Source organism: Saccopteryx leptura, chromosome 1, assembly GCF_036850995.1.
Source record: "Saccopteryx leptura isolate mSacLep1 chromosome 1, mSacLep1_pri_phased_curated, whole genome shotgun sequence".
Lineage (NCBI taxonomy): Eukaryota > Metazoa > Chordata > Mammalia > Chiroptera > Emballonuridae > Saccopteryx > Saccopteryx leptura.
The window spans coordinates 376847035-376872110 of NC_089503.1; the positions used below are offsets into that span (position 1 = coordinate 376847035).

The following is a 25076-nucleotide window of genomic DNA, read 5'->3' on the forward strand; positions in this document are numbered from 1 at the left end:
GGAAGTTTTCAGATTTCCAGAAGGAAGGATTGCAGAAGACATCGCCACCCCAAGGAGGCGGGGATAGAAGCCACAGAGAACATAGAAATGATGAGTGCCCTTGAGGCCAGTAGGCATCTAGAGTCTGACTTGCAAAAGGTAGGTATGACTGCTGGGGCAGGAATGGGCTGTGGAAAATGTCCTGTCATTTTAGTTGCCGGTAAATGGTGATTAGGGTGAGCAGATACATATGTCTGTATCACTGGTGGGATTCAAATAATTTAACAACTGGTTCTCTGCCCTAATGACCGTTTTAAGTATAAAAAAACTCAATATACTGAAAGTTAGTTTATCATTTCATGCATTTAATACTTAAATAAGGACAATTAAAAGTACACAAAACTAGATTATAAGAAAGTGGAGGTTTTTTATTATAAGAAAGTTTTAAAATATTAATGAAAAAATTACCTGACAAAAAACAATAAAACTATTATTTAAGATATTTCCATATTGCCTTTTGATTGGCATCTTCACTTGCACTGTTTTTCACCTATGGACGGAATGAACATGACTACAGGCACTTAGAATACACTGTTGCACAGATGAATGTTAAAAAAGAATAAGGAATGTAAATTTGTGATTTATACATTGGGCAGCTTCCTAGGCTCCCACCTTAGAAAGAGCCCTGATTACAAGTGCCATTTTAACAACCAGTTGCTGGACTCAACAAAAAATTAGGTATTGGTTCTGCTGAACCAGTATGAACTGGCTGAATCCCACCACTGGTCTGTATCTTTGTACCAGTAGAGGAGGAACAAGATGAAGATAAGCATAGCAGGGATATATTTTATACTTGCCACTCCTCATCTCATATTATCTCCTAACTTACCTGACCAGGCAGTGGCACAGTAGAAGGTGTTGGCCTGGGATGCTGAGGACCCAAGTTCAAAACCCTGAGGTTGCCAGCTTGAGTGTGGGATCATCTGGCTTCAGTGCAGGGTCTGCGACTTGAGTGTAGGGTCATAGACGTGACCCCATGGCCACTGGCTTAAGCCCAAAAGGTCACTGGTTTGAAGCCCAAGGCTGCTGGCTTGAGCTCAAGGTCACTGGCTCAGCTGGAGCACCCTCCACCCCCATCAAGGCATATATGAGAAAACGAACAACTAAAGTGCTGCAACGAGGAGTTGATGCTTCTCATCTCTCTCCCTTCCTGTCTCTCTCTCTCTCTCTCTCTTGCTTTCTCGCTATATCCTAACTTCCATTACTCATGTTGTGCCATAATACTTGTGTTAAAGCTGTGGAGTTCAGATCATCTAATGCCTCCTGGGCCATGGGTCCAAATGTTCCCAGCAAGTAGAACATCTCATATCTCTATTTCAGCCTTCCTTGCTGGTCCATATGAGAATCAAGGTAGAATATGGGTATGTCCTTAGAGGAAGGGGTATGAGTAGACAAAGGGCTCAAGGAGAGGGAGACAATCAGAAAGGAATTGTTTGAACAATCCTCGGATTTCAGACTTTTATTTGATATGCTAGAGTTCACATATATTTTGAATGAAATATTTAAGATCCTTTTTATTGAAATACAATTCATATAACTTTAAATTTCACATAAGATTCCCTATTTTAAAATGTACAATATCTTTGAGATTGTGCAACCGTTAACCACTGACTGATTCCAGAATATTTTCATTACCACCCTAAACAATAAAACACAGACACTATCAATTATTTCCCACACTAAAGCTACTGGCAATCACCAGTCTTCTTCCTGTCTCTATAGATTTACCTATTCTGGACAATTCATAAAAATGGAGTCATACCATATATGATCTTTTGTGAATGACTTCTTTCACTTACCACAATGCTTTCATGGTTCATCCATGTGATACCATGTATCAGTTCTTCCTTATATTTTATAGTTGAATAATATTCCACTGTATGAATTTATCACATTTTGTTTATCCATTAGTTCAGGGGTCTCAACTCAACTCAGCATGTGGGCCGCAGAGCAAGATCACAGCCGTTCGGTGGGCCGCATTAGGTCTACAAAAGGCAACTGTTACGCAACACTTTTCTCACTGCAGTTGAAAACAAAAAAAAAATCAGTACAAAATTGTTCGGCGGACCGCGAGTTTGAGACCCCTGCATTAGTTGATGGCGATTTGAGTTATTTCCACTTTGGGACGATTATTAGTAAAGCTGCTATGAACGTTTGTGTCCAAGTATTTGTGTGGACATATGTTTTTCAATTTTCTTTGATTTAAACTGGGCCACATAGTAACTAACATTTTTTTAAATAAAAGTTTGTATCAACGTATAAGATACATATAAAAAACAAGCATACATCACAAGTGTTAGCTCAATAAATTTCACAAAGGAAACATACCTGAGTAACCAACACCCTTGTAACCCCTCTCATACCCTCTAACAGTCACTACTTTCCCAAGATATAACTTATTTTGACTGCTATCTCAAGTGTTAGTTTTGGTTTTTGATGGAGATAGTATTCACATAACATAAAATTAACCACTTTAAAATTAACAATTCAGTGGAATTTAGTATATTCACAATGTTGTGCCAACATCACCTTTGTCTAGTTCCAAACATTTTCATCACCCCAAAATAAAACACTGTGTCCATTAAGCAGTTAGTTCTCAGTCCTACCGTCCTGCAGCCCCTGGCAGTCACCAGTCTGCTTTCTCTTTCAGTGAATTTACATATTCTAGATATTTCATATAAAAGGAGCCATGCAATGTGTGACCTTGTCTTGCTTCTTTCACTTAGCATAATGTCTTTTGAGGTTCATCCAACCTGTAGCATATATCAGTACTTCATCACCCTTTATGGCTAACTAATATTCCATTGTATGTGTATACCACAATTTGTTTATCCATTCATTCATTGATGGGCATGTGTATTGTTTCCACCTTCTGGCTATTGTCAATAGTACTGCTGTGAGCATTCATGTGTAAGTGTTTGTGTGAGGACCTGTTTTCATTTCTTTTTGGTATATACTTAGAAGTGGAATTGATGTGTCATATGATTATTCTATGTTTAACTTTTTGAGGAACTGCCTGTTTTCCATAGCACCTGAATCATTTTATATCCCTTCAAGCAATGTACAGTGGTTCCTATTTCTCTAATCCAAAATACTTGTTAATTTTCTTTTTTAATATATTATAGCCATCCCAGTAGTTCACTGTGATTTTGCTTTACATTTCCCTGTGACTAATGATATTGAGCATCTTTTCATGTGCTTATGGCCACCTATATCTCTTCTTTGGAGAAACATCTAGTCAATTCCTTTGTCCATTCTTAAATTGGGTTGTTTGTTCTTTTGTTGTAGAATTATAAGAATTCTTTATATGCTCTGGCTACTACATCTTTATCAGATATATGATTTGCAAATATTTTCTCCCAATATAGGTTGTATTCTCACTTTTTTTATATAATGTTCTTTGATGCACAAAAGACCTTAATTTTGATGATGTTCAATTTATCTATTTTATTTGTGGTTTTGGTGTAATAGCTAAGAATTTGTTATGAAGTCCAAGGTCATGAAGAATTACCCCTATTTTATTCTAGAAGTGTAATAGTTTTAGCTCTTATGTTTAGGTTGGTGATTAATTTTTAGTTAATTTTTATAGAAGGATTTTAGTTAATATAGTAGGAGGCAGGGTCCAACTGTGTTCTTTTGAATATCCAGTTGTTCCAATGTGTGGTATATGTGTGTGTGTGTGTGTGTGTGTGTGTGTGTGTGTATTTATTTTTATTTTTATTTTTGAGAGAGAGAGAGGCAGGTAGAGAGAGAGGAACATTAAGCTGCTCCTGTATGTGCTCTGACTGGAGAATTAAACTGGAAACCTCCGCACTTGGGACAATGTTCCAACCACTGGGCTTTGTTTGTTTGTTTGTTTTAAAGACAGAGAAAGGGAGGAAGGGAGAGAGAGAGGAGGGGGAAGGAAAGTATTTGCTGTTCCACTCAGTGATTCACTCATTGGTTGCTTCTTGTGTGTGCCCTGACTAGAGATCATACCCACAACCTTGTCATTTTAAGACAGCGCTTTAACCAACTGAGCAAACCAGCCAGGGCCACCATTTTTTGAAGGGACTATTTTTTCTCCTTTGAATGAACGTGGCACCCTTGTTGGAAATCAGTTTGTCATAGATGTGTGGGTTTATTTCGGGACTTTCCATTCTGTTCCATTGGATGTTTTTATTGGGTTTACAGGGATGATATTGGTTAATAAGATTATATAGGTTTCAGGTGTACAATTCTATCATACATCATCTGTATATTTTATTTTGTTCACTACACCAAGTCAAGTCTCCTTCCATCACCTTTTCTCCCTTCTTTACCCTCTCCTACCTCCCCTCTGGTAATAACCTTCCCCTCTGGTAATAACCATGCTATTGTCTGTGCCTGTTGGTTTTTATGTGTTCTTTTTATTTGTTTGTTTAATCTCATCACCTTTCTTACCCAGCCCTGCAGCCCCACTCCCCTCTGACAGCTGTCAGTCTGTTCTCTATCTGTGAGTCCGCTTCTATTTTGCTTGTTAGTTTATTTTGTTCATTAGATTCCACATGAGTGAAATCATATGGTACTTGGCCTTCTCTTACTGGCTTATTTCACTTAGCATAATGCTCTCCAGGGCCATGCATGCTGTCACAAAGATAGGATTTCCTTCTTTTTATGGCTGAGTAGTATGACATTGTATAAATACTACAGCTTTTTTTACTCAACTACTGTGGACACTTGGGCTGCTTTCAAATCTTAGTTATTGTAGATAGTGCTGCAATGAACATAGGGAGGCATATTCTCTTGAATTAGTATTTCAGGTTTCTTTGGATAAATTCCCAGAAATGGAATCACTGGGACATAAGGCAGTTCCATTTTTAATTTTTTGAGGTAACTGCATACTGCTTCCCGCAGTGGCTGTACCAGTCTTCATTCCCACCAACAGTCACAAGGGTTCCCTTTTCTCCACATCCTCACTGGCACTTGCTGTTTGTTGATTTATTGATGATCATCATTCTGACAGATGTGAGATATCTCATTGTGGTTTTTACATTTCTCTGATGATGAGTGATGTTGAGCATCTTTTCATATGTTTATTGGCCTATTTGGAGATACTTCTCCAAAATAAACAAACAAACAAACAAAGCCCAGGTCCTTGGCCCATTTTTTAATTGGATTGTTTTCTTTTTTGTTTGTTAGTTTGTTTGTTTTTTTGGTGTGGAGTTTTGTAAGTTCTTTATAAATTTTGGATGTTAATCTCATCAGATGTATTCATAAATGTATTCTCCCATTCAGTGAGTTGTCTTTTCATTTTGTTGATGTTTTTCTTTGCTATGTAAAACCTTTTAGTTTGATGTAGTCCTATTTGTTTATTTTTTCTTTTGTTTTCCTTGCCCGAGGAGATATATCAGAAAAAATATTGCTATGAGAAATGTCTGAGATTTTACTGCCTATGTTTTCTTATAGGATTTTTATAGTTTCGAGTCTAACATTTAATTCTTTTTTTTTTTTTTTTTTTTTTATTCATTTTAGAGAGGAGAGGGAGAGACAGAGAGAGAGAAGGGGGGAGGAGCTGGAAGCATCAACTCCCATATGTGCCTTGACCAGGCAAGCCCAGGGTTTCGAACCGGTGACCTCAGCATTTCCAGGTCGACGCTTTATCCACTGCGCCACCACAGGTCAGGCCTAACATTTAATTCTTTAGTCCATTTTGAGTTTATTCTTGTGAATGGTGTAAAAAAGGTGCTCTAGTTTCATTTTTTTGCACGTTATCTGTCCAATTTTCCCAACACCATTTACTGAATAGACTATCTTTATTCCACTGTATGTTTTTGCCTCCTTTGTCAAATATTAATCGACTATAAAGGCATGGGTTTATTTCTGGGCTCTCTATTTTTTATATTTTTTAAGTGAGATGAGAGGAGATAATGAGACAGACTCCCACATGCACCCCAACAGGATCCACCTGGCAACTCCAGTTTGAGGCCGATGCTCGAATCAACCAAGCTATCCTCAGCACCTGAGGCCAATTCTTGGACCAGCTGAGCTATCCTCAGCACCTGGGCTGATGCCTGGCTGCGAGAGAGGAAGAGAGAGAGAAGGGGAAGAGGGAGGGGGAGAGAAGCAGATGGTCGCTTCTCCTGTATGTGCCTGACCAGAGATCAAATCTGGGATGTCCACATGCCGAGCCAATGCTCTATCCACTGAGCCAACTGGACAGGGCCTGGGCTCTCTATTTTGTTAGATTGATCTATATGTCTGTTTTTATGTCAGGACTATGCTGTTTTGATTACTATGACCTTGTAGTATATCAAGTAGCATAAGTCCTCCAACTTGGTTCTTCTTTCTCAAGACTTCTGTGGCTATTTGGGGTGTTTTGTGATTCTGTATAAATTTTTGGAATATTTGTTCTAGTTCTGTGAAATATGCCATTGGTATCTTGATAGGAATTGTGTTGAACCTATAGCTTGGGTAGTATGGACATTTTATCAAATTGTTTTCCACAGCAGTTATACCACTTTACATTCCTATCAGAAATGTGTGTTTCATTTTCTCCACATCTTTTACAGTACTTGTTGTTTTCTGTTTGGTTTTTTTCTTACAGCCATCCTAGTGAGTATGAAATGGTATCTCCTTATGGTTTTGATTTGCATTTCTTTAATGACTAATGATGTTGATCATCTTTTCATGTACTTTTTGGCCATTTGCGTATCTTCTTTAGAGAACTATTAAAATCATCTGTTCATTTTCAATTGAATTGCTTGTCTAAGATCCATTTCTTATATATACATTACTTTCTAGTTATTTTTCTTAAAGGTTATCCTGAAAACCATGCATTAAGAAAATATGCATATAGAGCTATTACAGTGTTAGAATTTTACACAACATGATATAATTCTAAAATACAAGAAGGAGAACTTCTATCTGTGTAAAGGTGCATGTTGTATTAATTAGGTGTCTTTTGGTTGTAACAGAGACCTAACTCAAACAGGCTTAAGCAGAAATGGAAAGGAGCTAATTTATGCCTTTGTAATTGAGAAACTGAGGCAGAGTTAGATCCAGGAGGTTAGAGATGTTACTAGTACTCTCCCTTCTGCATTTCCTTAGCTCTTCCTGGCCACATTTTCTCTCCACTCAGGGGCAAGATAGCCTCTGCAGTCTCAGACTACCATGGTCCTTATAGACCTCTCTAGAAAATGAGAGTATAGCTTTCCTTATGACACAAAAAAATCTCAGGGAGGATATTGATCAGTGTGACTTGGGCCACATTTCCAACAATTACTGTGGCTAGGTAGATGTACTCAGATCAGGCCCTGGTCATAAGCTCACCATGGGAAGGCTCGATCTACCCTATTGAACAATCAAGACTAATTTGAATTAATGTAGAATGGGGCAGACAAGGTTCTCAAAGGAAATGCTTCTAAGTAGAAAATAAAATGTTCTTTATAGAGCTGCAGAGATTCAGTGCCTTCTTTGTAGCCATTCTCTTTGTGGCTACTTATTAAGAGATGGGTGCTCAAGTTCTTGTCGCTACTAAGATACTGGTAATTGCTATCCATTTGGGGGGGGGGGGGGTCGGGATGGAGGGCTAGTAAGAGATTAGAAATAAAGATCTGATAGCTCTGCCTATTCCAAAAGCTCAGAAGAAGAGAGAAAGTCCAATGATTCTGGAGTTGGCAAGAGGCTGGAAACTGATACCTGATTCTGTGAGCTTGAGCTTCATGGAGGAACTGAAAGTTTCTATATAAAGGTAAGCATTTACCCTTGTGTTAATCATCAGATTAAACTGTTTTTGTTTCATTAACATCGTCTCATGACCTGGAAGGACTATTCTTTTGGGGGGGGGGGGGAGAACTATTCTGGTATATTGTAAAAAAAGAAGAGAAAAATTACCCCCTGAACCTTAGTGATAAGATGAGGAAATTGCTGGGAGTTTCTTCCAAGGAGCATTGTCACCATTTATAAGCAAACTGACCACCAGGTGTCACTCTTTTTTTTCTCAGTTTCCAGCATATGGCTACATTTTTTATGTTGCAGATTATTTAGAGGTATTTTTATATACTTTCAGGTGAAATATGCATTTCTGAGTGATAATTGAGAAGCCAAATACATCTTTGCATGGAAAACAACCCTTTAAAGCTTTTGTTGATTTCTTCATGAAGATAAATTAAAGGAAGCCATGGCGAAGCGTCAGGGGATCCTTACCTGCAGTCTTGATTCTAAATTAGTCCAGGTGATGCCACTGAATGACAAAATGTAGCCCACTCAGTAGCCCCAAGCAGCTAACCACAAATGGCTGTATACAGAGTACCCTCAACAGGTTCATGTGATGGCAAGTTGATGCTGAAAAACAAGGGGAAAAAGTCAGTCTCTTACAAGAACCATAAATAAAGTGTGATTATAAAACAGCAATTCTCAGCAGATGGGAAGATTAGCGTGGTTTTTTTTTTGTTTGTTTGTTTTTTAATTTTATTTATTTATTTTTTACAGAGACAGAGAGAGTCAGAGAGAGGGATAGACAGGGACAGACAGATGGGAACAGAGAGAGATGAGAAGCATCAATCATTAGTTTTTCATTGCGCGTTTCAACACCTTAGTTGTTCGTTGATTGCTTTCTCATATGTGCCTTGACCGTGGGCCTTCAGCAGACTGAGCAACCCCTTGCTGGAGCCATCGACCTTGGGTTCAAGCTGGTGAGCTCTTGCTCAAACCAGATGAGCCCGCGCTCAAGCTGGCGACCTCAGGGTCTCGAACCTGGGTCTTCCGCTTCCCAGTCTGACGCTCTATCCACTGCGCCACCGCCTGGTCAGGCAAGATTAGTGTGTTTTTAAGAAAGCATATCATTCTATTTTGTACGTATATTTTTATTTATTTATTTTTAAGTAATATAAACTACAGAAAGTAAAGCTTTCTTTTTGTGTGTGTGACAGAGACAAAGAGACAGAGAGAGGGACAGACAGACAGGAAGGGAGAGAGATTAGAAGTATCAATTCTTCACTGCCGTTCCTTAGTCTCTTTTTTTTTTAGTTGTTCATTGATTGCTTTCTCATATGTGCCTTGACAGGGGTGGGGGGACTGCAGCAGAGCGAGTGACCCCTTGGTCAAGCCAGCAACCTTGTGCTCAAGCCAGTGACCATGGGTTCAGGTCTATGATCCCACGCTCAAGCCAATGACCCTTTGCCCAAACTGGCGAGCCTATATTCAAGCCAGCGACCTCAGGGTTTCATACCTGGGTCCTCAGCATCCCAGGTTGATGCTCTATCCACTGCGCCACCACCTGGTCAGGCTAGGAACAAAGTTTTTTGTTTGTTTATTTTTGTTTTTTTGTATTTTTCTGAAGTTGGAAACAGAGGCAGTCAGACAGACTCCCGCATGCGCCCGGTCAGGATCCACCAGGCATGCCCACCAGGGGGCGATGCTCTGCCTATTTGGGGCGTCGCACTGTTGCAACCAGAGCCATTCTAGTGCCTGAGGCAGAGGCCACAGAGCCATCCTCAGCACCTGGGCCAACTTTGCTCCAATGGAGCCTTGGCTGCGGAAGGGGAAGAGAGAGACAGAGAGGAAGGAGAGGGGGAGGGGTGGAGAAGCAGATGGGCACTTCTCCTGTGTGCCCTGGCCGGGAATCGAACCTGGAACTCCTGCACACCAGGCCGACACTCTACCACTGAGCCAACCGGCCAGGGCCTCCAAAGTTTTTTTTGTTTTTTGTTTTATTTTTTTTTTGTATTTTTCTGAAGCTGGAAACAGGGAGAGACAGTCAGACAGACTCCCGCATGCACCCGACCGGGATCCACCCGGCACGCCCACCAGGGGCTACGCTCTGCCCCTCTGGGGCGTCGCTCTGCTGCGACCAGAGCCACTCTAGCGCCTGGGGCAGAGGCCAAGGAGCCATCCCCAGCGCCCGGGCCATCTTTGCTCCAATGGAGCCTTGGCTGCGGGAGGGGAAGAGAGAGACAGAGAGGAAGGAGGGGGGGGTGGAGAAGCAAATGGGCGCTTCTCCTATGTGCCCTGGCCGGGAATTGAACCCGGGTCCCCCGCACGCCAGGCTGACGCTCTACTGCTGAGCCAACCGGCCAGGGCCTAAAGTTTTTGATAATGCATTAAAAGTCATAAGCATATGGCCATGTACTTGAACAAGTCTACAAAAATACACTGCTCACAAAAGGGGATATTTTATCACTTCATATTCATTTTGAAATATCCCCTAATTTTTGTGAGCAGTATATAAAATTAGTGGAGTTGTCATCAAAATTCACTGCAGTGCTAACCTGCTATAATAAGCAGCCATATTTGTAAGGTGCTTATAGCTTACATAACACGTGCCCACATTCTCTTATTTGCCATGTATTTAATGATAGATATAATTGTACTACCTCCTAATTAAGCTTAATTAGTAAGTTTTTGTGCATTATTGTAGTCAGTGGGGCTGGTTTTCTGCCAAAGCAAAATTACAGTTCTTTTTTTACTTTATTAGTTACCTAGTAGTTATCACCAGAATCAGTTTAAATCATATTCCATTCTGTATCATACATGCAGATCCTTATATATCTATATTAAGAAACAACCCTGACCAGATAGAGCAATGGACTGGGACGCAGAGGACCCAGGTTTGAAACCTTGAGGTTGCCGGCTTGAGTGCGGGCTCACCAGCTTAAGCATGGGATCACTGGCTTGAGTGTGAGATCATAGACAGGACCCCATGGTTACTGGCTTGAGCCCAAAGGTCGCTGGTTTGAGCAAGGGGTCACTTGCTCTACTGGTGCCTCCTGGTCAAGGCACATATGAGAAAGCAATCAATGAACAACTAAGGTGCCCCAATGAAGACTTGATACTTCTTATCTCTCTCCCTTCCTGTCTGTCCCTGCCTGTCTCTCTGTCGCAAAAAAAAAAAAAAAAGAAAAAAGAAAAAGAAACAAACTCCTGAGTTCTTACTCCTAACCAGCTGAGTTTCCCTTGCTCCGGGGCTTTTGTTCTAACAAAATTCTCAATCCCTACCGGTCCCCTCCTAATCCTACGTCTACTCCATGAGTCCTCCTCTACTTACATTTGAGGAAGACTGTGTATAACATGTAACACTCACTCACCATCAGGCATTTACTGAACACTATTCTAGAGATTGAACAGCACTGGAAGTATACATAATGGTTGGCAAAGCAGTCCTGGTCCCTGTCGTCAGAGAGCACAGACTAAAGGGGTAGAGAAAGCTTAGATTCGGGGGGAGGGGTAACAGAGAGGAAGTCAGCAGACCTGTTTTTCTCTCCTATGAAGCTACAAACCTAGCCTTTATCATGGGTCTCCGTTTGCCTGTTTTTCCCCATTTGGTTCAGCACTCAGGGAAAACACAACTATCGAGATTGTATTGCCTCTGTGCTCCAGCACAGGATGCTAAATAGAGAGTGCTGAGGGCCTGTTACTCTAGTAGGCCAGGGGGAGCTGAGGTTAGGTAGGAATTAGTGAGGTGAAGATATTGGGGAAGCAAGTTCCAAGAAAAGAAATAGCATTTGCAAAGACCCTGCGGCTAGAAGGAACTTCACAGCTCTTTTAGTGTGGTTGGAGGGGTTGATGCAACCGAACTGACTAGAAGCTGGAAAGGTGGAGAGTCCTGGAACAAAGTTAAAAACTTTATCTTGCAGGCACTAAGAAGCCATGGAAGAGTTTAATGACGTTTCTTTGCCTCTTGCATCTCAACCCATTATTTACCAGTATAGGCCCTCTTATCCTCAGGTACGGACTCGCTGAGCAGACAAGTCTAGCACCCTTTAAGACTGAAACATGGGCAGCTTAGCAGGAACCGTGCTTAGGAACATGGGGTGGAAATAATATGAGCTCTAGAATCAGAATGCTTGGATCTGCAATACTGAACACATTTCTTAACTTCTCCAAGCTACTTTCCTTTACTGTACAGTTGGTAATGTAACATTTAAACTCTTCCTCAGGTTGTAGGGTCGGAAGTAACAAGTACAGTCCTATGACTGGCACTCCATAGGTGATAGCTGTCACTATTTTAGCAATGCTTTCTTGCTAACAAATTACAAAATTCTCTTCAGGAATGGAATCACAAAATCATATATTGTCGAATTGTGCCAAAACCTTTCTGCAACACTGATGATCTATTGGTTTGTTGTCCAATGTTACTTATAATATCCAGAGACAGATGGAATGGAAACATTCACTACTGTCTGAAGCAGCCACTCCATGTTTGTGCTCTATTAGAAAGTTCTTTTTATGGACTGAATCTAAATCGGCTTCCCTGTATTTATCCACTGAGACCCCTCTAGCCAGGCGTCTTGGCAGTGCCCCTAGCGCCTCTTCCATGCGATAGCCGTCCAGGTGTTTGAACTTATCACAGTGGAACTTACCACCACTCACCTGGAGTTGTTTCTTGCCTAACAACAATAAAGGTGTCAATATCCAGAAAACACAACTCTCCTAAAATAGATATCTACCTAACAGTAGAGCTTAAAAACATGAAGTAAAATGTGTTCATGGATTGTTTTAATAATAACAACTAGAAAGCCCGGCGGTCATACGAAATGACCGCTGTTCTAGATATTATAAATTGTAATTAAAATGATTTGTGCAAAGGTGTCTGCTAATTCAAACTGAATTACCCAGGGCAGGCGGCAAGGATGCCCCTTTGCTTAGTGCCCCATGGGGTTTCCCTCTTCTACTTGCTTAATTGCTTAAAGTAGAGTGCAATGAAGGAAACCACTGGCGGTACATTTCTTAAGAGCCACCACTAGCTCAATAAATAAAGGTGATTGGCCCTGGCCGGTTGGCTCAGCGGTAGAGTGTCGGCCTGGCGTGCGGGGGACCCGGGTTCGATTCCCGGCCAGGGCACATAGGAGAAGCGCCCATTTGCTTCTCCACCCCCCCCCCTTCCTCTCTGTCTCTCTCTTCCCCTCCCGCAGCCAAGGCTCCATTGGAGCAAGGATGGCCCAGGTGCGCTGAGGATGGCTCCTTGGCCTCTGCCCCAGGTGCTAGAGTGGCTCTGGTCGTGGCAGAGCGACGCCCCGGAGGGGCAGAGCATCGCCCCCTGGTGGGCAGAGCCTCGCTCCTGGTGGGCAGAGCCTCGCCCCTGGTGGGCGTGCCAGGTGGATCCCGGTTGGGCGCATGCGGGAGTCTGTCTGACTGTCTCTCCCCGTTTCCAGCTTCAGAAAGAAAAAAGAAAATAAATAAATAAAAGTGATTTAAATAATAAAATGTTGATTCACATGTCAAAGATCTCTTTGTACACAACATTTCTTGTGTAGATCTTTCCATCATTTTTAAGCTCGCCTTGCAGAGGACCATCAATTATTTTTAATTTTACGTCTGTTCTTTCACGAACTCTTGAACAGGCAACATAAAGTTGACCGTGTCCAAATGCAGTCTTAGGTAAAAAAATGCGAACACGCTTAAGCGTTTGGCCCTGAGACTTATTGATGGTCATAGCAAAGGCAAGTTTTACAGGAAATTGTCTACGTCTCAATTGAAACGGCAACCCTGTTTGAGATGGAGCCAAATCAATTCTTGGAATGACATGTATTTCACCTTTAGAGGAGCCAGTCAAAGACTTAGCTATTATGACATTTTTCAATTGGAGAACCTCTAGTCTTGTACCATTGCAAAGACCCCTTCTGGTGTTAAGATTTCTTAACAGCATAATAATCGCTCCAATCTTTAACCTCAATTTGTGAGGTGGCATGCCAGAAGGCAACAGACTATTTAAAAATTCTGTTGGAAAGTTATTGGCACTCGCTTTATTATCAGCTACAACGGAATCAACACTTAAATATGTCGTGTCGTTCCCTTCCATGATATTTAAGACATCATCATTTAGTTTGTCTACATTAGAATTTTTAGGACACAATATTGCCCTTTCACTAATTTCACTGATGTTTTCAGGCTGCGAGAAAGACGCATTTGCTCTACGACTGAAGCAAGCCTTGTCTTTCTCTGCTCAGTGGTTTCTTTTTGTCGAGAAAGCTGTTTTTGTGCAGCTTTAGCTCCTTTTCTCTCCTCTTCAGTGCTGTATTTTCTAGGAGGCATTCTTAAAAGAAATTATGTTAAGACGTAGTTTTTATGTAAAACAGATGATTGCCAATGCAAACAAATGTTCACCTTCCCCCTGACACGCTCAATTTGCGTTCAGCCGTGGCAACTTCACCCCATTGGCTAGTACAGTTACGCAAGCAACCAATAAGCTATCGGCGACAGACACTTAAGCCGCATATAATAAAGATAACTGAGCACCTACGCTATACTTCATTCTGTAGATACACAGATAAGTCCGTCAATCCTGTCAACTGAAGAAAGACAAGTAAAGAAATGTAATATAACATTACAGGTGCTGTGACAGAGGTCTGTGCATGAAAAAGCAGGGGCTTGGGGGACACCAAGGGAACAGTCATCTTCATGAAAGGGGCCCGCCTCCTTAAAAAGGATGACACAGACCACACCCTGATGATGGAGTGGGCCACACAGTAGTCCCCCTTATCCTCAGTCTCACATCCTGCAGCTTCAGTTACCTGCGGTCAACCATGGCAGTTTGAAATACTAAATGGAAGATTCCAGAAATAAACACTGCCTAAGTTTTAAATTGTGCCCTGTTCTGAGTAGTGTAATGCAGTGGTCCCCAAACCCCAGGCCGCAGACCGGTATCCGTCCGTGGGCCATTTGGTACCAGTCCGCAGAGAAAGAATAAATAACTTACATTATTTCCATTTTATTTATATTTAAGTCTGAACGATGTTTTATTTTTAAAAAATGACCAGATTCCCTCTGTTACATCCGTCTAAGACTCACTCTTGACACTTGTCTCGGTCGCGTGATACATTTATCCGTCCCACCCTAAAGGCTGGTCAGTGAAAATATTTTCTGACATTAAACTGGTCCGTGGCCCAAAAAAGGTTGGGGACCGCTTTTGTAATGAAATCTCACGTGGTCCCACTTCACCCCGTGTATACCAGGGGTCCCCAAACTTTTTACACAGGGGGCCAGTTCACTGTCCCTCAGACCGTTGGAGGGCTGGACTATAAAAAAAAAAACTATGAACAAATCCTTATGCACACTGCACATATCTTATTTTAAAGTAAAAAAACAAAACGGGAACAAATACAATATTTAAAATAAAGAACAAGTAAATATAAGTCAATAAACTGGCCAGTATTTCAATGGGAACTATGGGCCTGCTTTTGGCTAATGAGATGGTCAATGTGCTCCTCTCACTGACCACCAATGAAAGAGGTGCCCCTTTCGGAAGTGCGGCGGGGGCCGGATAAATGGCCTCAGGGGGCCGCATGCGGCCTGCGGGCCGTAGTTTGGGGACCCCTGCTGTATACACTGCTTGTCTGTTAGTCACTTAGTAGCCTCTTGTTATCAGACAGACTGTTCCTGTATCGCAGTGCTTGTGTTTAAGTAATCCTTCTTTTGCTTCTATTGTTATAATTGTTCTGTTTTATTGTTATGGTTACTCTCTTACTGTGTCTAATTTATAAATTAAACTTTATCATAGGTAATTGGTATAGGAAAAAATGGTATATACAGGATTCGGTGCTTTCTGTGGTTTCAGGCATCCACTGGGGGTCTTGAAACGTATCTCCTATGGATAAGGGGAATACTGTATCTACACTCAACAAGACTTATCCATTTGCAGTATTGGTTACATCACTTTTAAAATTATTTATTTTAGTGATTGAGAGGAAGGGAGATAGAAACTGATTTGTTGTTCCACTTATTTATGCATTCATTGGCTGATTCTTGTATGTGCCCTAACTGGGGATTGAACCCACAACCTTGATATATCAAGATGGTGCTCTAACCAACTGAGTTACCCGACCAGGGATATAATATTTTTATAATAATTTTAGAGGCTTTAGTATATAAAGTATTCAAAACAGCCACTGTCAGTAACTACATACCTACAAGAAATGTTCATTATCCGTATTAGCATTCTTTGCAAAGCCTCTTTTAGAGTCAGAATAATAGAAACCGACATGAAGGAAGAATGGAATACTGTGATTGCTGTACTTGTAAATAGATGGCAAATATTTGGAAAGGAGGAGCTTCAACTAGTCTTTCCTAAGCAGTGAAAGAGACAAGGCCGGCCCTGGCCTGCTGGCTCAGCGGTAGAGCGTCGGCCTGGCGTGCGGGGGACCCGGGTTCGATTCCCGGCCAGGGCACATAGGAGAAGCGCCCATTTGCTTCTCCACCCCCCCACTACTTCCTCTCTGACTCTCTCTTCCCCTCCCGCAGCCAAGGCTCCATTGGAGCAAAGATGGCCCGGGCGCTGGGGATGGCTCCTTGGCCTCTGCTCCAGGCGCTAGAGTGGCTCTGGTCGCGGCAGAGCGATGCCCCAGAGGGGCAGAGCATCGCCCCCTGGTGGGCAGAGCATCGCCCTGGGTGGATCCCGGTCGGGCGCATGCGGGAGTCTGACTGTCTCTCCCCGTTTCCAGCTTCAGAAAAAAAAAAAAAAAGAGACAAGGCCTACTATACTTTGTCATGGCCAGACAATACAGGAAGTCTGCTGACATTGTAAGTGGTGTAAAGCAGCATGGTGCTCACACTCAGATGCCCGTTCCTTCTACTAGGGCCCTGTGCTGGATGCTCAGGTGAAGGTGACCTGTCTAGGAGACTGAGACGTGCATACAGTGGGACCCAAAGCAGAAGGAGCTAGAGAGTCTGAGAAAAGGGCTATCTGATGTGCCCTAGAAATGCTGAGGCTAGATCCTTGGGCAGATGACACTACCCTTCCTAAAAGGGGGAGCATCCCTAAGAATAAATACAGCAACAAACCCCCCAACCTCCTGAAGTGGGACCTTCTCTATTAGCACCATAGAGAGCAAAGCAGTGAACCTCGTGCTGCCTTCTTCAAAAAGAAACATGAGAGAGGCAGAAACAGAATAAAGTATCAGTGGAAACTAAAACTAATATTTTTCAAATTTGTTAAAGAAGAAGTCCTTCAAGGAACAGTTATAAATCTAAGGATCTTGAAATATTCTCCAAAACAAGAAACAAATAATGAGAAAGTGTAGAAAAGTTTCTTTCACAGTATGCAAGCCTTCCATGTTTAGAAACCAATGAGGAGGATAAAGCAAGTGTTATCAGAAAAAAAGTACTGATGAAGACAAAGGAGGGAAATAGGGGTGTTGAATGGGAGTTCATAGACACCAGTCCCATCCCCATTGCCAAGTTGAGGGTATTGAAGTTCAGAGAGGGTGTAGGATTCCAGACACAAATAGGACTCCTTCCACCCAGCAGGGCACAGCACGGCAGCCCAATGAGGAGTTTAGCGCACACACACACCCCTCGGCCCTCTGAAACTGACTCCACAAAACGGAGGAACTTACTCTAGAAAAGTCTTCCATTTCACCATGATACTTCACTGAGTGAGGTGTTGTCTACTCTGCAGGGCACAAGGTAATCAGCTCCCTCTCCTGTCCATCATTTGCTGGGCTACCTTTAAAAAATAAAGTGTTCACTTCAGGCATTATTGCTATCATCATTATTATTATTGAGACATTATATTATACTGAGATCCACATACCATAAAGGTCACCCTTTTGAGGTATATAAGTCATTGATTTTTAGTCTATTCATTAGGTTGTGCAACTACCACCACTATCTAATTCCAGATCACTTTTATTTCCCTGTTAAGAGACCTCATCTCATTAGCCAGATACACCCAATTGCCTGTCCCCCAAACCCCAAGAAACCACTAATCTCTGTCTTTATGGATTTTTTATTCTAGGCATTTCATAAAGATGGAATCATAAAATACGTGGTGTTATGTGTCTGGCTTGTTTCATTTAACAATGCTTTTATGGTTCATGTTATAGCATACATACATCAGTGCTTTATTCCTTTTGATAGCTGGGTAATATTCTATTATAATTATACATCATTTTGTTTCTCAGTCAGGTTGTTTCTACCTTTTAGCTATTGTGAATAGAGTACTATGAACATCCATATCCAAGTTGTTATGTGGACAAATGCTTTCATTTCTCTTAGGTGTATACCTAGGAGTACAATTTCTGGGTCATATGGAAACTCTATGTTTAACCTTGTGAGAAATTGCTGGACTCTTTCCAAGGGCTGTACTATTTTATACTCCCATCAACAATGTATGAGGGATCCGATTTTGCCACATCCTCACAAACACTTGTTATTACCCACTTTTTAAAAAATTATAGCCATCCTGATAGGTATAAAATGGTATCATTGTGGTTCTGCTTTTCATTTCCCTAATGACTAATGATGTCAGGCACCTTTTCCTGGGCTTGTTGGCCATCTGTATATCTTCTTTGGGAAAATGTCTATCTGGATTCTTTGCTCATTTTTTTTAGTTGGGTTGTTTTTTATTACTGAATTGTAACAGTCCTTTACATATCTGGGTTAAGAGACCCTTGTCAATACATGTTTGCAAATGTTTTTCTCCCATTCTATGGGTTTCAGTTTTGAAGTGTTCTTTGAAGTACTGCTGAGCTACTTTTAATAAATATTAAAACATCATAAAACAAACTAAATTCAGAACATGTAACTGGTGTCTGAAGTATACTTGTAAATTTATTAAGCATTATGACTTTACAAGCAAACCATTGTTTGCAGACCACGTTTTGAGGTTTCTAAACTAGGAGTCGAGTTCATTATGAAAGCTATTGCTTTTATACCATTTATATGTCGCGTGCTGTTTGGGCACTGTGCATGTTTAAGTTACCTAATTCTCACAACAATCCTATGAGGCAGAGACTGACCGTCATACACCTTGTGCAGAACAGAGGCAGAGGAAGGTTAAATAATTTGCCTGAAGCCAGAGTTAGTGGCAGAGATGGGCTCCAGAATGCCTTGCTCTTAACCACCTGCGAGACTGCCAAAGTGGAATTAAACCATTTCAAAGACGCCTGCCCCCTCGCTTTGGGTTTAAAATAATCCTGCTTTCATGGTGTTCACACTCTAGGCATTTTCCCTCCCTGCTTGGAAGTAATTGCGAAGTCGCTTGTGTCCCCCAGGTGGAGTAGTGCTAAATTTCTGGCAGCGAATGGGCTTGGAGGAGCGGCAGATTCAGCCCAATGAGGCTGGACGCTGAGCCACGGGTGGAGCAAGCAGAGGGGGCGGGAACGCAGTCCCTGCCGCGGTTCCCAACGTGCGCGGTGCCGGCTGCCCTGCGCAGAGCCATGAGTTGGACCTGTCCACGTTGCCAGCAACCCGTTTTCTTTGGTGAGGCCTAGGCTGAGGAAGGGGAGAAGGCGGGGCAAGTGCGAGACACTGGGTTCCCTGAGGACACAAGGAGCTGGCGACGGGTGTGATCTCAGCCTCCCTGGTTACCTGGGGGCCTGGCGCTCTGGTGGGATGGAGCTGGCCTCCTGGAAACACTCTTCCCGTCTCCAGGAAGCAGGGTGGGGCTGAGGGGGGAAGGAGGGCGCCTGCTGTTTGGCGTGGCTCCCTGCAGCCCAGTTCTACCTTGTTCCCCACAGCGGAGAAGGTGAGCTCCCTGGGCAAGAACTGGCACCGCTTCTGCCTGAAATGTGAGCACTGCCACAGTGTCCTGTCCCCAGGAGGGCATGCAGAGGTGAGACCTGGCCAGGGCGCTTAGCCGCATGTCCGTCACTGTCGCCCAGGCACCAGCCCCACTGCGGCCCTGGAGGCTCACCAAAGGCAACCTCAGTAGCCAACTCTCAAGACCACTTACAGAGTGGGCCATATACCAGCCAGATTTGGGGGCCCTGACTTGTGCTGGTGGACCCCATGCCATTTGAGGGGGAAGAAAGGGCAGCAACACTGCTTCCTGACTTGTTCTTGCCCTTTTTCCCTGACCACAGTGGCAATTCTGGCATGCCAGCCTACCGCTGACCCCTCCCAGCCCCAACAGCCAGGCTAGTGGCCAGATACACCTGGCAGCCTGTTTGAGGTCAGGCCTGTGGGGCACAGGAGAGGCCCCTGTGACCCTGAGCAACCCCCTTTCCTCTGCTTGTGCCTAGCATAACGGGAGGCCGTATTGCCACAAGCCGTGCTATGGGGCTCTCTTTGGACCCAGGGGTGAGTACCCCCTCCAGCCTAGAAGGGGACAGAGAGCAGAAGAAACCCTCTCTGTGGCGAGGGAGCTGGAGACTCAAGGCTGGCCTCCCCTCTTCTCTCTGCAGGGGTAAACATTGGCGGTGTGGGCTCTTACCTCTACAACTGCCCGACTCCCCCCCCTGCCAGCACTTCTCCCCTCAGCCCCAGCAGTTTCAGCCCCCCACGGCCCAGGGCTGGTCTTCCCCGGGGCAAGAAAAGTAAGTGAGCCTGGGCCCCGGCCACCTCTCCTCTCCACCCGCCCCAGACTGGAACGGGGGTGGGGCCAGTTGGCAGCCTCTCACGTAGTCCTCTGCCTCACGTTCCTCCCACCTGGTTCATGGCAAAATCTTCTGTTATTCAGGACCCATGTTTTGATGTTCCCTTATGTCAGCTGCTGAGGTCAGAGGTAAAGTGGGCAGGTGGCATTGCCAACCCTATTTTACAGAGGAGGAACGGAGGTCCAGAGAGGGCAAGTGACCTTGTGTAGGCACAGCTAGTTACAGGCAAAGTCGGCCCGGGACTTAGGCCTCTCCCAGGCCAAGGCCATGGGTGGAATGACTTAGGAATGAGGAGTTCTTGAGACGGGGCCAGCCCCTCCATTCTGCCACTTCTCCCCTCTCCCAGTTCCTTTCTGCTGTCCTCTGCAGTGGGCAGTGACACCGTGCTCCCCAACACCTGACACCCCTGCCCTGGCCAGCTCCTATATCAGCTCAGGTTTCCTGCGGATTGAGTTGCTGATAGGGTTGGGCTGGTGGGCCTCTGAGCCCCTGGCAGGACAGAAGGTGGTCCCTCCTACAGATGGCAATGGGACAGGAGGTGGCGTCAAAGGGGACTCAGCTCTGTCTGAGGAAGGCATCCTTACGGCCACCCAGGTGGGAGGTTCTGGGATGAGCATGGCTTTGGGAAGAGGGCAGTGCCCTCTATGCAGGCTGGTGCTGGAGGACCCCACCTAGGCCTGGTCCCACTCAGCTCTAGCCAGGGCCTCTTCCCCTCCAAGGTCTTTCCTGCATGAAGACATTCACTGGGGAGACCTCGCTGTGCCCCGGCTGTGAGGAACCTGTCTATTTTGGTAAGTGACAAGGGAAAGCGTGGGGAGGGGCGTACAAGGTGGGCATCAGAGAGCGGGGAGGCAGTGCAAGGCCGGTGGGTCTCCCTGCCCTGCCCCCCGGGCTACTACCTCTCTCCACCACCAGCTGAGAAGGTGATGTCTTTGGGAAGAAATTGGCACCGACCCTGTCTGAGGTGCCAGCGCTGCCGGAAGACCCTGACCGCTGGCAGTCATGCTGAGGTGAGTGAGGAAGGGAGGGGTGCTTATGTTGGGAGGAGAGAGGCTGGAGATAGGAAAAGAGCCAAGCTGAGAGGGCTCTCTTTCTCTCTGTGTCCCAGCATGACGGCGTCCCCTACTGCCACATACCCTGCTACGGCTACCTGTTTGGCCCCAAAGGTGGGCAGCCCCACCCTAGACACCAGGCCTAAAGTATGGCGTGCGGGTCTTTGGGGACGCGGGGACCACTTCCCCTGAGACATACCCCAGTCCTTCCCAGTTCCCTCCAGCCCTCAGCCCAGTGCCCCCCGCCCCCAAGGCCATTGGTGATGGGCTTTCTTCCTCAGGTGTGAACATTGGTGATGTGGGCTGCTACATCTATGACCCCGTGGAAATAAAATCCAAATGAGATGTTCACAAGAGAGGTCACCCTCCCATCATCCCCTCCATGGTCCAAGGGGAGCAACAGAATTCTTCAGTCTCATGATAATGGGGGAAGGCGGGATGCTGGCGGCCTGGGCCTCAACTTCATGGTAGACCAGAAAGTCTAGACTCTCTCTGCCCGCTCCTCCCTTTCCCATTCCTGTGTCCTCAGGGGAATTGGGCCACCCCATTTTGAAGGGTAGCCTCCTGGCCTTCCCAGTTCCTTTTCCCAGAAAATTCTGTAACTTCAAGCAAGATACACATAAAACCTGTGTTTATTCTGGCTTCTCCAATAAAATGTTGACTCCCAAACCTTCAGCGCTTCTTTGAACATGAGGCCTAGACAGTGAGTGGGAGAGGGGGGAGTGCGGCGTGGGGGTGCGTTCCCTGCAGAAAGCCAGGGAGGTAGCAAAGCCAATCACAGAACAAAGAGCTCTGTTCTCTCCGGGTCCTCTGGCCCGAGCATGGGGCAGCCCCCAACACCACACAGTGGACAATGTGGCCGCAGCTTTGTTGGTGCCAGAAGCCATCATAGGACAATCCCTTCTTTAGCACCATCTCTAGAAGAAGCACCTTATTCAGCATCTCACTGAGCATGACAACAGATAGATCCTATGATAAAGTCTGTTAAGAGGCTTCGTTATCCATTTGAGAGGTGGACAGGCCCAAAGAGGGAAAGCCACATGCCCAAGGTCACAGAGCAAATCAGTGGTAACGCTGAGATCAGAAGCCAGCACCAGACTCAGTGGCTTCCCATCCATCCAGGGCTCATCTCACAGCTCCATACTGCTGTCCCAGCCCGAAGGGCACCTTTATTTACAGAATCACCCCAGCCCCGAGAGAGGGGCCAGAATTCTCCAGCAGCCACTGCATTCTGGGAAGTCGCTCTGTTGCTAGAAGTTGGATGATCACAGAGAAGGGTATTGGTGGTAAATCCAGCCCTGAGCAGGGGGCTCACTGTCCCCAGCCCCAGTCACAGGGCTGCCTTTCTGCTCTCCCAGCCTCTGATGCAGAACTTCTGTGAAGGGCCTGGTCCTGACACCACTCAGTCATGGTCCTGCTTCATAGGCACCTGTTCTTGCTGAAGACTGGACGGGGCACTGGGGAGGAAGGAGTCCTGAGCAGTGGTGGCATTTAGCCCCCGAGCCCACCGGCCCAACCTGCCCCATCAGGGATGGCCTAGGGCTTCCCCAGCTCCTGGTATATAAACTCCCATACATGCTTGTTCACATCCCTGAGGTACAGATGTACTTGAGTGTATACCAGTACAACCTCCCAGCACACAGCCACCTCTTCCTGGACAGTCGGGTATTTCTGTACATACACACATACGGACTCGTGCGTGCTTTTATGCACTCAGTTTACATACCTCAGGACATGTACCCATGCACACCTGCATACATGCACCAGATCCATACACGCAGACATGTCTTCTCCGTGTCTTGTCTAAGGTGTCAGGTACCTGAGCAGCCATACCCACGTGCATGTGCACATACCTCTTCCTCTCCACGTCCTGGATGGTCTCTGGCAGCTGGGCCCGCCTTGTCTCTGGCAGCAGGAGTGCAGTGCAGGATGCTATCAGGGCAATGCCCGCATAGACGAGCTTGGGCAGTGGCAGCCATATTCCATCCAGCAAGGTCACCAGTGGGGCCAAAGAACCCCCCAGCCGGCCCACCAGTGCAGTCAGCCCCAGTCCTGTCTGTCTGTTCAGAGAAAGGATGGGAGAAGGGATTGGTACTCACAGCTACTTGGGATCATACCTCATGGGGCTTTCCCCCTGGGCTGGAAGGGGGTACCCCCTGCTGATACTTCCTTTTTTTTTTTTTTTTTTTTTTTTTCACCCCAGAGAGCTAAGAAATCTGGGGCTTCTTTCAGGTGGCCTACCCACCCACCCCATGGCCAAGGTCCCCCAAGCCAGTACCCCCCAGAGGATGGGGTTCCCATTCTGACAGAGTACCAATCATCTCTGAAGTATCACCAGACTATTGCTGAAGAAAGAAACATCACCAGAAAGGGAATGGGGAAAGAGTAGTGTGGAAGGCAGCTCATACAGACTCTGCCATGTTCTTACAGGGGGTTTAAGGCTTTCTAATCATCTCCAGCTGCCTACAAGCCTCTCCTTACTTGCCGATAAATAGTTGAAAGAGCCCCAGGCCTTATGTTCAGACAACTCCCAAGGGCAGTCGTGCCCGGGCTGTGGAATTGGCAGACAGAACTTTATTGTTGCTGTCACTGTTTTCTTTTAAAGGAGGCCCACAGAAGTTGTCTGACCTCCCTCGATCACTTAATAAAGAAGATAAAATGCCTAGCCTTCTCCCAGAGTGAGGCAAACAGAGGCTCTGACTAACCCTGTATTCCAAGTGCGGTATAAGGAATGGGATGGGACTGGGGTGTAGTGTGTTGTGTGTATGTGGGTGTAAAGGTGAGACTAACAAACCGTCTCCCCAGGCTTGCCTGGGACTCAGGCTCCCCTCACCTGAGCACAGTAGGGTACATCTCCGAGGTGAACAGATAGGCAGTGGTGAAGGCACCTTCAGAAAAACCTTTTCCCAACACCGCCAGGACGGTGCTCCAGTACACCATCTCTGGAGGAAAAGGGGTTCAGGCAGTGAGGCTCCCTGGTAGGAGGTGGGATCTCCAGAGAGGACCGTATTTGACCAAGGCTTCCGGGAAAGGGCGGGGTTTCTTGGCCTAGGGCGGGGCCTCGGAAGTGGGCGGGGCCAGGTCCAGGCTCACCAGAGGTCAGCAGTAGCCTGCAGCCCAAGGAGAGGGCGGCGCCCAGCAGCATTGCTGCCTGTGTGGGGCGGCGTCCAGCGTGGCGCACCGACAGGTACACGACCAGCTTGGAGGGCAGCTCCACAGCCCCGAACAGCAGCTGAGTCTGGTACAAGTTCAATCCCAGCCCCAACAAGTCCAGGCTCTGGCCGTAATAGGAGACATTCACTCCAAACCTGAGAAGGGTCACGATGCCACTCAGGGACCTCCTTCCCACTCCGCCTTGTCCTCCCAAGGGAGCCTTGGGCTTTCAGAAGGACCACCTCCCCCTAGTGGCCAGAGCGCCATTGCCTAATCAGTCTTCACAGCAACCCTGTGAGGTAGGATCTAACAGTGTCTCATTTTATAGAAGGGACACCTGTCCAAGGTCTCACAATAAGGAAGGGGCAGCGCCAGATTTTGAACCCACGTGTCTCCGATGCCTGCTTTATGTTCTGACCTTACAGAACCCACCCCCAACCCCTTCACCCACCACCCCCACCCGCACCTGGGCCCTACACAGTTACAGTTCACTTGTCCAGTTTCCTGTCCCCATCAGCATCACCCCGGAGTCGGCGCGTCCCTACCCCGACGCCCACCT

The 25076-nt window shown here is 45.4% G+C and overlaps 2 protein-coding genes across 6 annotated transcripts in view; one reads left to right on the plus strand and one right to left on the minus strand.

The window, feature by feature from the left end:
- On the plus strand, positions 1–21784 carry CRIP3 (cysteine rich protein 3). 4 transcript variants are annotated; one of them, XM_066359362.1, is made up of 9 exons: positions 1–138; positions 18990–19197; positions 19455–19549; positions 19959–20016; positions 20121–20252; positions 21032–21103; positions 21228–21322; positions 21421–21478; positions 21646–21781. In XM_066359362.1, the coding sequence occupies exons 2-9, from the start codon at positions 19050–19052 to the stop codon at positions 21705–21707; spliced, it is 720 nt and encodes a 239-aa protein (XP_066215459.1). In that variant the 5' UTR covers positions 1–138; positions 18990–19049; the 3' UTR covers positions 21708–21781. The 4 variants fall into 4 exon arrangements, with proteins under 4 accessions (XP_066215459.1, XP_066215460.1, XP_066215461.1 ...); XM_066359363.1 differs by having other exon boundaries at positions 20121–20243; XM_066359364.1 differs by lacking the exon at positions 21421–21478 and having other exon boundaries at positions 21646–21784.
- Positions 21731–25076, minus strand: part of SLC22A7 (solute carrier family 22 member 7) — a 6490-nt gene continuing 3144 nt past the window's right edge. The window contains exons 7-10 of one of the 2 annotated variants that reach the window (XM_066359361.1): positions 24458–24672; positions 24198–24306; positions 23218–23424; positions 21731–22821 (exon numbers count right to left, since the gene is read on the minus strand). In XM_066359361.1, the coding sequence (XP_066215458.1) occupies positions 22767–22821; positions 23218–23424; positions 24198–24306; positions 24458–24672 (586 nt within the window). In that variant the 3' untranslated portion in view covers positions 21731–22766. The remainder of the gene's footprint in view (positions 22822–23217; positions 23425–24197; positions 24307–24457; positions 24673–25076) is intronic. The other variant, XM_066359360.1, reaches the window with a different exon arrangement.

What these genes read in the sequence shown, in the direction of transcription:
- CRIP3 (XM_066359362.1), top strand. Translation starts at nt 19,050, where the DNA reads ATGAGGCTGGACGCTGAGCCACGGGTGGAGCAAGCAGAGGGGGCGGGA. An exon ending in CCCCAGGAGGGCATGCAGAG is followed by an intron (nt 19,550 to 19,958) that starts GTGAGACCTGGC and finishes GCTTGTGCCTAG; the next exon opens with CATAACGGGAGGCCGTATTG. An exon ending in CCGCTGGCAGTCATGCTGAG is followed by an intron (nt 21,323 to 21,420) that starts GTGAGTGAGGAA and finishes TCTGTGTCCCAG; the next exon opens with CATGACGGCGTCCCCTACTG.